General features: G+C 39.9%; 1 protein-coding gene and 1 pseudogene across 1 annotated transcript in view; both read left to right on the top strand.

Annotated features, from left to right (window-relative positions):
* The window catches only part of ENTHD1 (ENTH domain containing 1), a 64,070-nt gene that overhangs the window by 26,822 nt on the left and 24,368 nt on the right, over positions 1–12,880 (top strand). Inside the window, exon 4 of the mRNA XM_087813810.1 lies at positions 316–439. Coding sequence (XP_087669936.1) covers positions 316–439 — 124 coding nt within the window. The remainder of the gene's footprint in view (positions 1–315; positions 440–12,880) is intronic.
* Positions 11,915–12,651, top strand: LOC107531227 (acidic leucine-rich nuclear phosphoprotein 32 family member D-like; annotated as a pseudogene).

The raw sequence follows: 12,880 nt of genomic DNA, 5'->3' as shown, positions 1-12,880 counted from the left end.
TACTTAAGCTTTATGCCTTTACTTTATGTTAATTATACTATAATAAAGTACTATTAGAAACCCCCATTCATGGGGAAAAAGACTCATCAAACAATCCCACTGTGTAGACTTTATTTGGACCAACCTATACTCAGCAGACACCCAACTGTATAGATAACTTATGTGTGAATTATTTCAATCAAAATGTGTTTATATACATTTTGCATATAGCACATACTGATTATATCTCCATAAATTGCCTGTCCATTGTAACAAATTCAGGCAATGAGGTTCATTTCTTTTTCAACTTTAACGTGCTCTCTTGTTTTCTCTAAGGACCTGATGTTATTTTATGAGGATGATCCAAAGCCACTTCTGCCGACAGTTGCTCCAGCCATTGTCTCATCACCTACATGGTTGTCAGAAGGGCAAGCAGAGGATTTTAAGCCCTGGGATGCAGGTAAGTTGATTAAAGAATAGGAAGTTTACTCAGAAACATGAATAGGAAACACTGGGCAGGAATTTTTTTCTTCAGATTTTATTTTGTGAAATATAGGAGCAGTGGCTTTAATTTAACTTTGAATGTCAGGGACAGGACTAGCATGGGCAAGTTCAACCTACATATGGTTCTGTAATCTTATTTTACCGTTTGTTTCAATGATTTTTTTCTTTATTTTTTCAGTTTTGTTTCAAAAATTATTAACTACAAATCTTAAATCTTTTATGAGTGGTTAAGAGCAGAAAAAATTAATTTCAGTTCTTTTCTGTTTGTATTAAGATCTCTTTGATAAAGAGATTGAATTATGATGTTTTTCAGAAGCAAGTATTAGATGAAAAGCAAGATGCATATAGTATCCCACAAATCGGTTAATCACTTCTTGAATAATTAACAGTAGAGAAAGGCACAGTAAAATTATATAAAACTGACCTCCAATAAATTCCACTGTTAAATTCCACTGGGCTCTGCCGCTACTCAGGATCTGAGGGATTCATTGTTGCGCCTCTCCATCCTGCCTACTCTCCGTGAACTCTCAAGTTCCAGCACATTCTTCCTCTTGATTTTCTCGAAAAATAGGATGAAAGATCTTCTGCCAAGATGAGAATGAAACTTTTTCATTAGTGTTTTTCATCCCCTCATATATCTTTGCTTTTATATTCACCCAGGCAACCTTTCCTTTATCACAGAGCTGGTTCCTTATGGTCTCCCTCATCTTTGGACCATGCACCTCACTTTCCCCCTTAAATAGATTCCCAATATCCAGAATAAAAAACTGTAGCTTATTAGTATAAATTTGTTTTACAAGTTCTTGTTTATATAGTTTTCTCATAAAACCAGTCGTGAGAATGATGAGGATATTTTAATAGGCACAGAAACAAGTTGTGGGTTACGGTGATATTTGTAGCACAGGATGGCATTATTCACATGGATAATTGGTTGTACATGGTTACAGTTTTGTAGACACCTTGCTTTGTATTTTTAGAATACATTTTATGTGAGCTGATCCAGATCCAGAAGCTTGAAGGAAGAGCAATAAGGAAACATTTTTGTATTCTTATTAATAACCCCACACATTTCCCTCACCCCAACATTTTTAATAGATTATTATTTTTTTTTAATCCTCCCCTGAGGATATTTTTTCCATTGCTTTTCAGAGAAAGTGGAAGGGAGAGAGAGACATTGATGTGAGAGAGACACATTGATTGGGTTGCCTCCCACATGTGCCCCAACTGGGGACTGGGATTGAGCCTGCACCCGAGGTATGTGCCTTTGACTGGAATCGAACCTGGGACCCTTTAGTCTGCAAGACGATGCTCTAACCACTGAACCAAACCAGCCAGGGCAATAGATTATTTTTAAGAGCAGTTTTAGGTACACAGCAAAATTGGGCAGAAGGTACAGAGATTTTCCATACACCCCCTACCTCTAAACAAGCACAGCTTCTCGCACTATTAACATCCCACACCAAGTGGTATATTGGTAGCAGTCAGTGAACCTACATTAACACTGTGATAACTTGCATTATCATCCAAAGGCCATAGTTTACATTTGGCTTCATTCTTGGTGTTGTACATTCAAGGGGTTTTGACAAATGTGTGACAACATGTGTCTGCCATTATAGTATCATATAGAGAAGTTTCACTGCCCTAAAAATCCTCTAGGCTCTGCTATTCATTTCTCCCTCCCCCTCTACCCCTGTCAACCACTGATATTGTAACAGTCTCCATACTTTTGTCTTTCCCAGAAAGTCATATAGTTGTTATAATAAAGTATGTAGCCTTTTCAGACTGGCTCCTTTCACTTAGTAATAGGCTTTACTGTTCCTCCTTGTCTTTTCATGGCTTGATAGCTCATTTCTTTTTAGTGCTAAATAGGATATACTAGAGTATTCATCCACTCACCTTCTGAAGAACATCTTGGCTGTGTCCAAGTTTTGGCAGTTATGAATAAAGCTGCTGTAGATATCCGTCTACAGGTTGTGTGGACATGCTTCCCCCGGCCAGCATTTTAATGCAAGTGAAATTGAGTATAAATGAGCGTCACTGGCAACCCTTAAGAGGAAAAAAGTCACAAAACCTGTCGCATGAGGGATGATTCCACCATTTTACTTGGGCAGGAGTCATGTTAATTGGAGGAGCTTTTCCTGTTTATAAATCTGTCTTTTCTCCAGTCTTTCCTTTACACTAAACTCGGAGAGATCTTTCTCAAACGCATATCTTAGCATTTCACTTTAAGAACTTTCTGCAGTTCTCCAGTGCCAATAGGATGTCTAATTTTTTTGTACTGTCATATAAGACTTTTCATAGTCTGGTCCCAGCCAGACTCTTTGGCCTCATCACCCAATAACTGCCAGGATTCACAGTGCTCTGTGACATTCTATTACTCATGTAGTTTCTTCTCCTTAGAATGTCTGTTCCAGTTACTCCAGCTGTAAAACACATTGCTCTAAAACTTTGTGGAGGAAAATAACCACTTACTCTGCTCACAGGTTCTCTGGGTCAGGGCACAGTGGGGATGACTCATCTCTGCTCCAGGATGTGTTTGGGCCTTAGCCCGAGACCACAAAGGCTGGGGACTAAATCATATGAAGGCCCATTCACTCGTGGACCTGGGAGTTGATGAGCACTGTTGGCTGGCCTCTCAGTTTCTCTCCACATGGGCCTCTTCATGTGGCCTCTCCATGTGGGCTAGTTTGGGCTCCCTCACAGCACACAGCATGTTGGTTGGGTCCCAGGGCTGAGCATTATGTGAATAAAAGGACCAGGCAGAAGCTGAATAATCTGGAAAGTCACTCTATGATATGTCCTCCCCGCTCTGCTCATCAAGGCAGTTAAAAAGTCTTGCTCAAGTTCAGGGGGAGGAGATGCAGAGATTCCCACCTCTCCACTGATAAGTGTCAATATTTTGTTGAAAGAAAAGCATATGTACCCAGCTGATGTGGCTCAGCAGCTGAGTGTAGACCTATGAACCAGGAGATCACGGTTCGATTCCTGGTCAGGGCACATGGTTGGGTTGCAGGCTTGATCCCCAGTAGGGGGCGCACAGGAGGCAGCCAGTCAATGATGATGTTTCTTTTCATTGATGTTTCTCTCTATCCCTTTCCCTTCCTCTCTAAAAATCAATAAAAACATATTTAAAACAAACCAAGAAAAGCATATGGGATGGGATGAGTGTTAGTACAGTCATCTTTGGAAAATACAGTTTGCCACAGTCCACCAAACTATGAATGCTTGGCAGCATCCTGTTCGAGCAACAAGGCCCAGCTCGGATGTCACCGCTGCTGTCAATCTTTCTACACACTGATTTCCCTTTCACTGTGTTCCCACAGGACTCTGCTCATACCCTTAGTATAGGATCTATAGCTTTGTATCGTAATTATTTTATAAGTTTTATTTATTTTTAAATTACATAAATATTAAGTGAATATACTCTTATTGTGTGTGTGTTTAATCCTCACCAAGCATATGTTCATTGATTTTTAGAAAGAGGGGAAGGGAGAAAGAGAGAGAAAGAAAGTGAAACCGATGTGAGAGAGAAACATCGATCTGTTGCCTCCTGTGTGCAGCCATACCGGGGATTGAACCCACAACCTAGGTATGTGACCTGACGAGGAATCAAACCCACAACCTTTTGTTGTATGGGACGACGCTCCAACCAACTGAGCCACCTGGCAGGGCTATACCCTTACTTTTAAAAATTCAAACAGTGTAGAATTAAAAGCCCCCTTGACTGTTCCTTACCCTGACACAGTCCCCTCCCCAGAGTTAACTTTTATTATTAATTTGTTGGTTACTTTCCAGACCTTTCTCTGTACATTTACATACATTCATGTATCTTTAAAAGTATGTAGAATTGACATTATTTTGTTTTAAAACATTATTCTGTATTTTCCTGAAACCTTTTTTCTAACAATATCAGTTGGTAATCCTTCAGTGTATGTCAGTATTTAGAAGTTTACCATATACTTTTTAACTCTTGCATTGCCTGGATATTTTGGTTTATTCCCCTGCTGATAAACATTTTGATATTTTATATCTTTCACTGTTACAAATAATGTTTGAGTGAATAGCTTTGTGCACGTGCGTATGTGAGTGTATCTTTAGAGTAGATTCCTGGAAATAGAATCCCTGGGTCATAATGGATGCCCATTTTTATTTTAATTAATTCTACCTAATAGCCCCTCAAAATATCAATAGATTGCAGTATTTAAGAGTACTATTCACACACCAGCACTGCTCGCCAGCACTTGATATTTTTCAAGTCTTATGCTTTTACCTGGACAAAGGTTGCATCACATGGTAGATATAATTTGCGAATTTCCATGTGTTCATTGTGTATTTGTTTACTCTTCTGTGGACTGCCTGCTCATGTCATTAACCTATTTTTATTTTGGATTGTGTGTTGTTGTTCATTTAAATTGATTTTGTAGCATTTTTGTATAGGTGTTATAATCCTGTTACTTATGTTGCAGGTATCATCTTACAGGCTGAGAATTGTCTTTAAACTTTCTTTATAGAAGTTTTTTGGTTTTGTTGGTGTTTTTATGGTTTTATGTTTTTATAGTCATGTTTTATTCCTCTTTTTCTTCTGAGCTTTGTTTTTGTTTTTAAGAAGGCTTTTCCTACACAGGTTCAGAGTGCATATTCACGCACATTTCATTTTAATTGCTTTAGTTCTTTAACCTATCTGGATTTAAAGTATTTGTGAATGTCTTTAGATAGGACAGTGGACATCCAGTGTCTCAAAAACATTTATTGACTAATTTATTTTTCCCTTCTGTTTTGAAATGACTCTAACTTGTACTAAGTAGTATCTGTTTAACAACTCTGTCCTGTTCCATTGATCCATTTTTCTACTCCTGGTCTATTTAATATTTTTATATGTATGTAATAATATGCCATAGTATGAATGTATCCTATTTTATTTAACCAGTATTATGTTAATGGTTACTAAAGTTATTTCCATGTTTTACCATTATAGATAATGATAAAATGACAGCTTTCTCCTTTCTCAAATAAAGTAGGCTTTTTATTTATATTTTCCCACAATTTAAAACAGATTCTGAAATACATTACTCAATTTCTTTTGGTAAATTCTGTCCAGCTCACTAACTTATCCTGTCAACAGATGGTTCTAATTTCCATGTTATAATTTTGGCAACTTCAGCCCAAGGCGAAAATAAAGTAGGAAAGTCATTCTGTTACAGCATCCTCAGTTCTGCCTTCTTCCTGCCTCTCCCCTGCTTAGGCACACGGCCACCCGCTGTTTATACTCTGGCCCGTGGTGTGTGGGAGTACTTCCCCCACCAACACTTGATCTTTTGCTTCACGGAGCCCATTCCTTTTCTTTTACCTCTGAGCGACCACTCTTTTGAATTTTGTGCTCACCATTCTTTGCTTTTCTTTATAATTTTAATACATATGTTATACTCTGAACACTATATTATTAATTTTACAGGCTTTTAAATTTTAACTAAATAGACTTATTTAGAATTTATTTTTCTGTGACTTTTTATCACTCAGTAATGTCCTTAAGATTCATCCATATGTGTACCTGGTTGTCATTTGTTTTCACAGCTGTATGGTATTTCCTTGTGTACGTATATTAGAATGCATTCATTTAGTCTACTCTAGAACACTATCATCAGTATGGTGTCTCAAGTTTTTTGTATTGTAAATAGTGCTGTTTATGAACATACTTGTCTATGACTCCTGGTTCTCATGGACCAGAATTTCTCTAGGGCATATGTTTTGGAGTGAAATTGCTAATGGATCAATATGAACATCTTTCAATTCACTAGATAATGCCAAATTGTTCCCCAAAGTTCTAGTTAGTTGCTCCATGTCCTCACCAACCCTTTATAATGTCTTTTTTTTTTTTTTTTTATAATTGCAAATCTTTTGGGTGAGGGTTGGTATCTCATTTGTTTTAAAATGTATTTTTGAATAATTAAATTGAGCATATTTTCAAATGTGTATGGCTCATTCATATTTCTTCACCTGTGAAATGCCTGGTTCATGTCTTTTGACCATTTTTCTATTTGGTTGTTTGGCTTTTTCTTAATTGATTTGTAGGAATTCTTTATTCTGGAGGCTAACATTTCAGTTTTTAAATACCTTTTTCTAGTTCATGACTTGTCTTTTCACTTTGTAAAGAGTCTTTTGAATAACGGAAGTTCTCAGTTTTAATGAGGTAGAATTTTATTCCTATGGTTTGTACATTTTGTATCTTACTATTTTTTAAAATTCTTTCTTGTCTCAAGACCATAAAGATACTTCTATGTAAGTTAAAATTTTTATACTTTTGCTTTCCACAATGAAAATTTTAATGCAGCTGGAATTTGTTTTGTGTATAGTGGAAGCAAGAGTCTAATTTTACTTCTAAATGGATATCCAGCTGTCCCGGCATCATTTTATTGAAAAGTGTTCTTTCCAGGCTGAACTGTAATGCCATCTGTATCCTAAAGCAAGTTTACACATATGCATGGGTTGGTTTCTGGGCTCTTTGTTCTGTTCTATAAGTTATTTGATTATCCCTGCACCAACAAATAGGTTTAATTACTCTACCTTTGCAATAATTCTTGATGACTTCCTTCATCAGGAGTGTTTTGTCTCTTTTTTACTTTTTACTGTTCTACAAAAATGTCAGGTTCCTTGAAAAAACCCTAATACAGTTTTGATTGGCACTGTCAATCTTTAAATCAATTTGGAGAAGTGACATTTTTACAATATCAAATTATTAATTTAAATATTCTTTAATGTATTATATTGTGTTTATTTATTTATTTGTTTTTATCCTCACCTGAGGGTATATTTTATTGATTTTTAGAGAGAGAGGAAGTGGGGAGAGAGAGAGAGGACTCGATAAGAGAAAGAAACATCGATCAGTTGCCTCCTGTATGCACCCCGGCTAGGAACTGAACCTGCGGCCTTTTGGAGCGTGGGATGCTGCTGCAACCAACTGAGCCCCTCAACCAGGGCTAATGTATCATATTTTATAGTTTGCCCCATACAGGTCTTGTATAACTTTTGTTGGATTTGGTCCTAAGTACTTTACGTATTTTTGTAGCTACTGTAAAATATATCATTTTATAAATTGTATTTTCTAATCGTTGATGGTGAAAATGAGTGAAATCAATTTTGTATATTGACTTTATAACTAGTAACCTTGCTTAATTAACTCTTACCAATTTTCCTAATTTATCTGTAGATTCTGCTGGATTTCTTACATTAAAAATCATGTCATCTGTGAATGATGGCGGATGTATTTCTCTGTTTGTAAACCATACACATTGTTTCCTTACCTTATCATGTAGGTAGAACCACTCAGACAGTACTGAATGAAAGTGTGGTCATGGGCTTCCTAGACTTAATCTGTATCTTAGAGAATGATTTCACCATTTGCCCTTCAGGCAGGTTTATTGTATGCATTGCTGCATATCTCCATTCCTAATTGAATACTTTGATCATGAACGTATGTTGAATTTCTTCATTTTTAGCATCTGTATTAATGGTTATAGGTTTTTCTCCTTTGAGCTGTTAATTTTGTTAGTTGATTTCCAAATAGTAAAACAACCTTGAATTCCTGGAATAAACCCAATTTTGCCATGATATATGATCTTTTCTATATATTGCTAGGTTTGATTTGCTAATGTCGTGGTTAGGAGTTTTGCATCTGTATCTGGGAGTAAATTTCACCAGTAATATCTTTTCTCATATTTTCTTTGTCATGTTTTGAAAGTGTTTTTTTAATTCTCTCGATAGTTTGTGAGATGCTGAGAAAATAGAGAAGGTGTTCTGTGGGTTCACTAATGGTGATGCTGTCAGGAGGGCTGCAGGCAGGGAAGGCAGCTCTGCACCCAGAGCATGAAAACAAAGCAGCTTCACCCTTTGTAATAGAGGGTCCAGTATAATCAGCCTGACACCAGGCAACTGGCCACTTTCTCTGGAAAATGGTGCCATGCTGGAGGTGGAACGTTAACTCTCCTTTGGGCAGGCTGAGCATCAGCAGATGTGGTACCAGGTCACTCTGATGAGGGGGAGTTCATGTTATCACGCCCACGCATAACCTCCATCCCTGGGAGGTGGCCACATCCATTAGACAACCACTGGAGTGACTGGGAAAGAGGGTGATTGATGGCCATTAAACAGAGCATCTCGCCACCTGACTTTTGAGGGCCTCTTCCACAGTGAATATCCCCTTGTAGGCCTTTATACGGGATGTGAATATCTTCATAGAATATGCACATACATCCTGAGAGGACCATCCACGTATTTCTTTGTTATCAGTCTTCCAGTCTTATTCTTTCCAAGTCCCAGAGTGCACCCATCAGCCATTGCCTGTGAATTGCATCTTGTCTTCCACATGAAGCATGTACCCAGAAGTACTGTTTACAATTCTACAGTAGGAGAACTTTCCTACTGTCTTTCAGGGGCACTCTGAGCAGAGCTATAACTAAGTAGTTTTCCACTTCTAGCTAGTGCTGGAATACCTTACAGATTCATTTGTAAAGCAAGCCTGAACTTTTCCCTCTTAACTGTCATTTCCCCAGGGAGCTATAGGTGTAGGTTGAGGGGAGGCAGCAAAAGAGTGGGAAGAGCTTCCAGAGAGTCTGAGCCACCTGTTTGTGTGGTTTACGTGGGCCTTCTGGACTGGCTTGATCTGGTCTCATAGATGTCATTTTGATTTAACAATGGAAAGTTACTGTTCATGTCCAATATTATGTTCTGTGGCCCAAATAATACCATTACATCATGGCCGCATAGTTATTTGGTGTCATGTGGTATAGGCAGAAGGCTTGGCCTTAATCCAGAGCCCTAGTGGTCAGCTTTGTGATTTTCCTACCGAGGCTCATGAAAAGCTGCTTTTAGCATCTATCTCTGCCTAAGGCACTTGCATTGGTTCTAGGTTATACTGTCAGGGCAGCCTACATAGTGGCCTGGGCCTGCTGCAGATGCGCACTCAAAACTGAAGTAAATGATCAGAGCAGAACACCCAACTGTGGTATACATTGCCTCCAAAATCAAAGAGGCCTTGATTACTGTGACTTTTTCTTTGTATTGGGCAGCTCCAGGTGCAACAGCTTGCCCCTCACTTTGGAGGAGACATCCTGATATGCTTCAGACCACTGTATGAACATTGCACAGGCGTGGCAGGCCCTTGGACTTTCCCAGGACTCATCACCCACCTTTTGCATGCAGGTAGCACCTAGAGTACTTGCTGCTCCCTGCTTAATAAGTCCAGTTAGCATTATATCATCAATGTAATAGACCGTGTGGTGTTCTGTGGGATATCCAGAAAGTCCAGGTCCCTCTTAATATAGCAGAGTTGACATAGCTGTGAGGCAGAGCAGTAAAGGTGTACTGTGTCCCAGACACATGAAGGCTGGCTGATTCTAATTATCTTTATTAATAGAGATTTTTAAAAACATTTCTAGGTTGAGAGCTGTATACTAGATGCCAGGGGCTATGTTGATTTGCTCTAGTAAGGATGCCACAGCTGGAACTTCAGCTATTTATATTTGCAATAATCAAGTCATTTTCCACAATCCATCTGGCTTTTCAGAAAAGCAGGCGGGTTATATTGGAATGTGATAGAATCAAGTCTTTGATGGTGGTAGTCATCTCTGCAGTTTTCCCTGAAAGACTTTTTGGGGGTGAGGGAGTGTCATTCTAGGGGCTTCCTTTTTAAACTTCCTGGTCCTTCAAAGCATAGCCTGAACTCTATGGGTCATGGAACCGATGTGGGGATTCTGCCAGTTACTAAGTGTATCTATTCCCGTTACATGTTCTGAGACCATGGAAATAACTAGAGGTAGGTCTGTGATATTACTGGGCCCATTGCAAGGTGGAGCCTAGGCCAAGGCATATGTGCCACCTGATTTCCTTAAATCTCTACTCACTAGACTATAATGGAATTGTTGGATCTCCAGAAATCAGCGTCGGCTAAGAGCCAGTGTCTAACAAGACCTGGAAATTGTGTGTATTTCCCTTTCCAAGTACAGTTGTAAATGGCTTCAGGTGCCTCTAGGGAAGGCTTAGGGAAAGATTTACTATACATACCTGAGGTGGCATTTCAGGATTCTTCCTCAAAGGGATCTGACCTTCCCCTCAATCAGGAGATTCTGACTCTGGGAACTGGCTTAGGTTTAAGAACTGGGTAAAAGGCCACGACCCCCACCATGATGATACTAGTTAAGTCTTCCACCTATGTATGTCAAACAGCACTAAGATCTATTTCCTATAGATCTTATGATTCATTAACTATTGCCATACATCCCTGAAAATAGAAAACCCCCACAAAGCTCATTGTGCCTAGCTTGTCTCCAAGAGTTAAGCACTACCATCTGGCTTTTACCACTCCAGGATGCCATCATTTCCACTGAGATCAGGGTACCTAATTCCACTGCATCATCCCTACAGTCATTTTCAGCCTACAGATGACAACCCCCACAAAGCTCTTCAGTGGTGCTGGTGCCCGTCACTACATTTTTTATGCCTTGGTGAAAGGGGTATCCTCCAGGGTAATTAGAAGGTTACTGAGCATGTCGTACATAGATTTGCCCCACAGTCCCATCATAGGGAGCCTTTAAGCTTCCTTTCCAGTGTGCTGGAGAAGGGCCTTTTTTTTCCTGAAGGTCACTCCTGAGTCCTGCACGCATGTTGCTCCCTCCCCCCCTCCCCCTTTTTTGGTCCTGCTGAAATGTCACAGTCTAGGGAGGCTTTCCGGAACATTGCATTAAAAACTGACACCCCACCACCACCATTGGCACTCCCTATCCCTCTTCTCTACTTTATTTTATTTGTAGCACTTACCATCACCTGGTATGTGTCCGTTTGATGTAGTAAAAGAATAGTCCAGGAGCCCCCTGACCACCCACAGGTATCAGAGTGCATCTGCCCTTAGTTAGCACAGCGCAGCTGCATATTATTTTTATATGTGCTCATGAATTGGGCACTAATGTCCTCCATTTTGAAGGCAGTGGCTGCGTGCTTTCACATTTCCCTGAAATAGTCTATGTCAATCACTAAGACATTGCAAAGCATTCTTCAGTTATAGAACTTAGGTTATCAACATAGTAACTGTATATTATATGGTTGGCATTAATAAAGCCAATTAAAACCTTTTTAAACTTAATTGTTCCTTCTTTTTACTTCAAAAATATGGGAAACATGATTCATGCATGAAAAACAAACATAGAGGAAACTATTAAAGGCTTACATTGAAATGCATGGGTAAAGCCACAATTGTTTGCAGAACTCAGTTAAATTATTAAGACTAGAAGGATGAATGGTAACTACATTTAAAGCTGCCCCCTTTTGGAGAGCGAGCGGAGCTGGTTGAGCCTTCAAAGTCTTAAAATGCGCGGCAGTGGGTTCGGGTTTATTGATTGAATTACGCCGACGTGGGAGCCTCTGCAGAGAGAGAGCATGAGAGATGGACATGGACAAGTGAATTCATTTAGGACTGTGAAACAGGGCACCCTCCGAGGTGAAAGAGCTTGTCCTGGACAGCCGTCGGTCTAGTGAAGGCAAAATCGAAGGCCTCACAGATGAGTTTGAAGAACTAGAGTTCTTCAGTACAATCAATGCAGGCCTCACCTCAGGCCCAAACTTACCAAAGTTAAACAGGCTTAAGAAGCTCTATCTAAGCGATACCAGAATCTCAGGGGGCCTGGAAGTATTGGCAAGGTGTCCGAACCTCATGCATCTAAATTTAAGTGGCAACAAAATTAAACGCCTCAGTACAATGGAGCCACTAAGAAAGTTAGGAAACCTCAAGAGCTTAGACCTTTCAATTGTGAGGTGACCAACCTGAAAAGCTACCGGGAAACGTGTTCAAGCCCCTCCCACAAATTAACATCTCCATGGCTGCGAGCAGGACGGCAGGAGGCCCCTGTGGCGACTTCGAGGGCTGTGTGGGGGCCTGGGTGATGAGAGGAAGAGCAGGAGGCCTGTGGGATGCTCAGGCAGTGGGAGAGGCTGAGGAGGAGGCAAGGAAGGCGGAGAGGTGGTGGGGGGAGGAGGGGGGGAGAGGAGGTAGGGGGTGGGGGAGGAGCAGGATGATGAAGGTTATAACCATGGGCTGGGCGCAGGCGATGAGGGAGACGACCTCAGTGAAGAAGGGTCAGAGCAGAGATGAGAGCCTAAGATGAGGGCAAAGATGATGATTAAGTGGGCGACCTATTTTGAAAATTTCCAATTGTGATTTGACTGTTTTTACCCATAACCCCCAAATCCGGTCCCAAAACTTATTTTTTCTGATTGTAATGCTGTGGGAACAAGAAGGGAAAAGTGTACCAGGGGTTGTGGAGGGAGGGTGGGAGGGAGGGAGTAGAATAAAATACTATTTTTACTGCCCCCTCAAATAAAGATGCCACTTTTTATTTGTCACACAGTGCCC

The sequence above is a fragment of the Miniopterus natalensis genome, chromosome 2 (genome assembly GCF_054644295.1).
Source record: "Miniopterus natalensis isolate mMinNat1 chromosome 2, mMinNat1.hap1, whole genome shotgun sequence".
Lineage (NCBI taxonomy): Eukaryota > Metazoa > Chordata > Mammalia > Chiroptera > Miniopteridae > Miniopterus > Miniopterus natalensis.
Note: the sequence above shows the minus strand (reverse complement) of the source record. Positions and strands in the feature narration are given on the sequence as shown.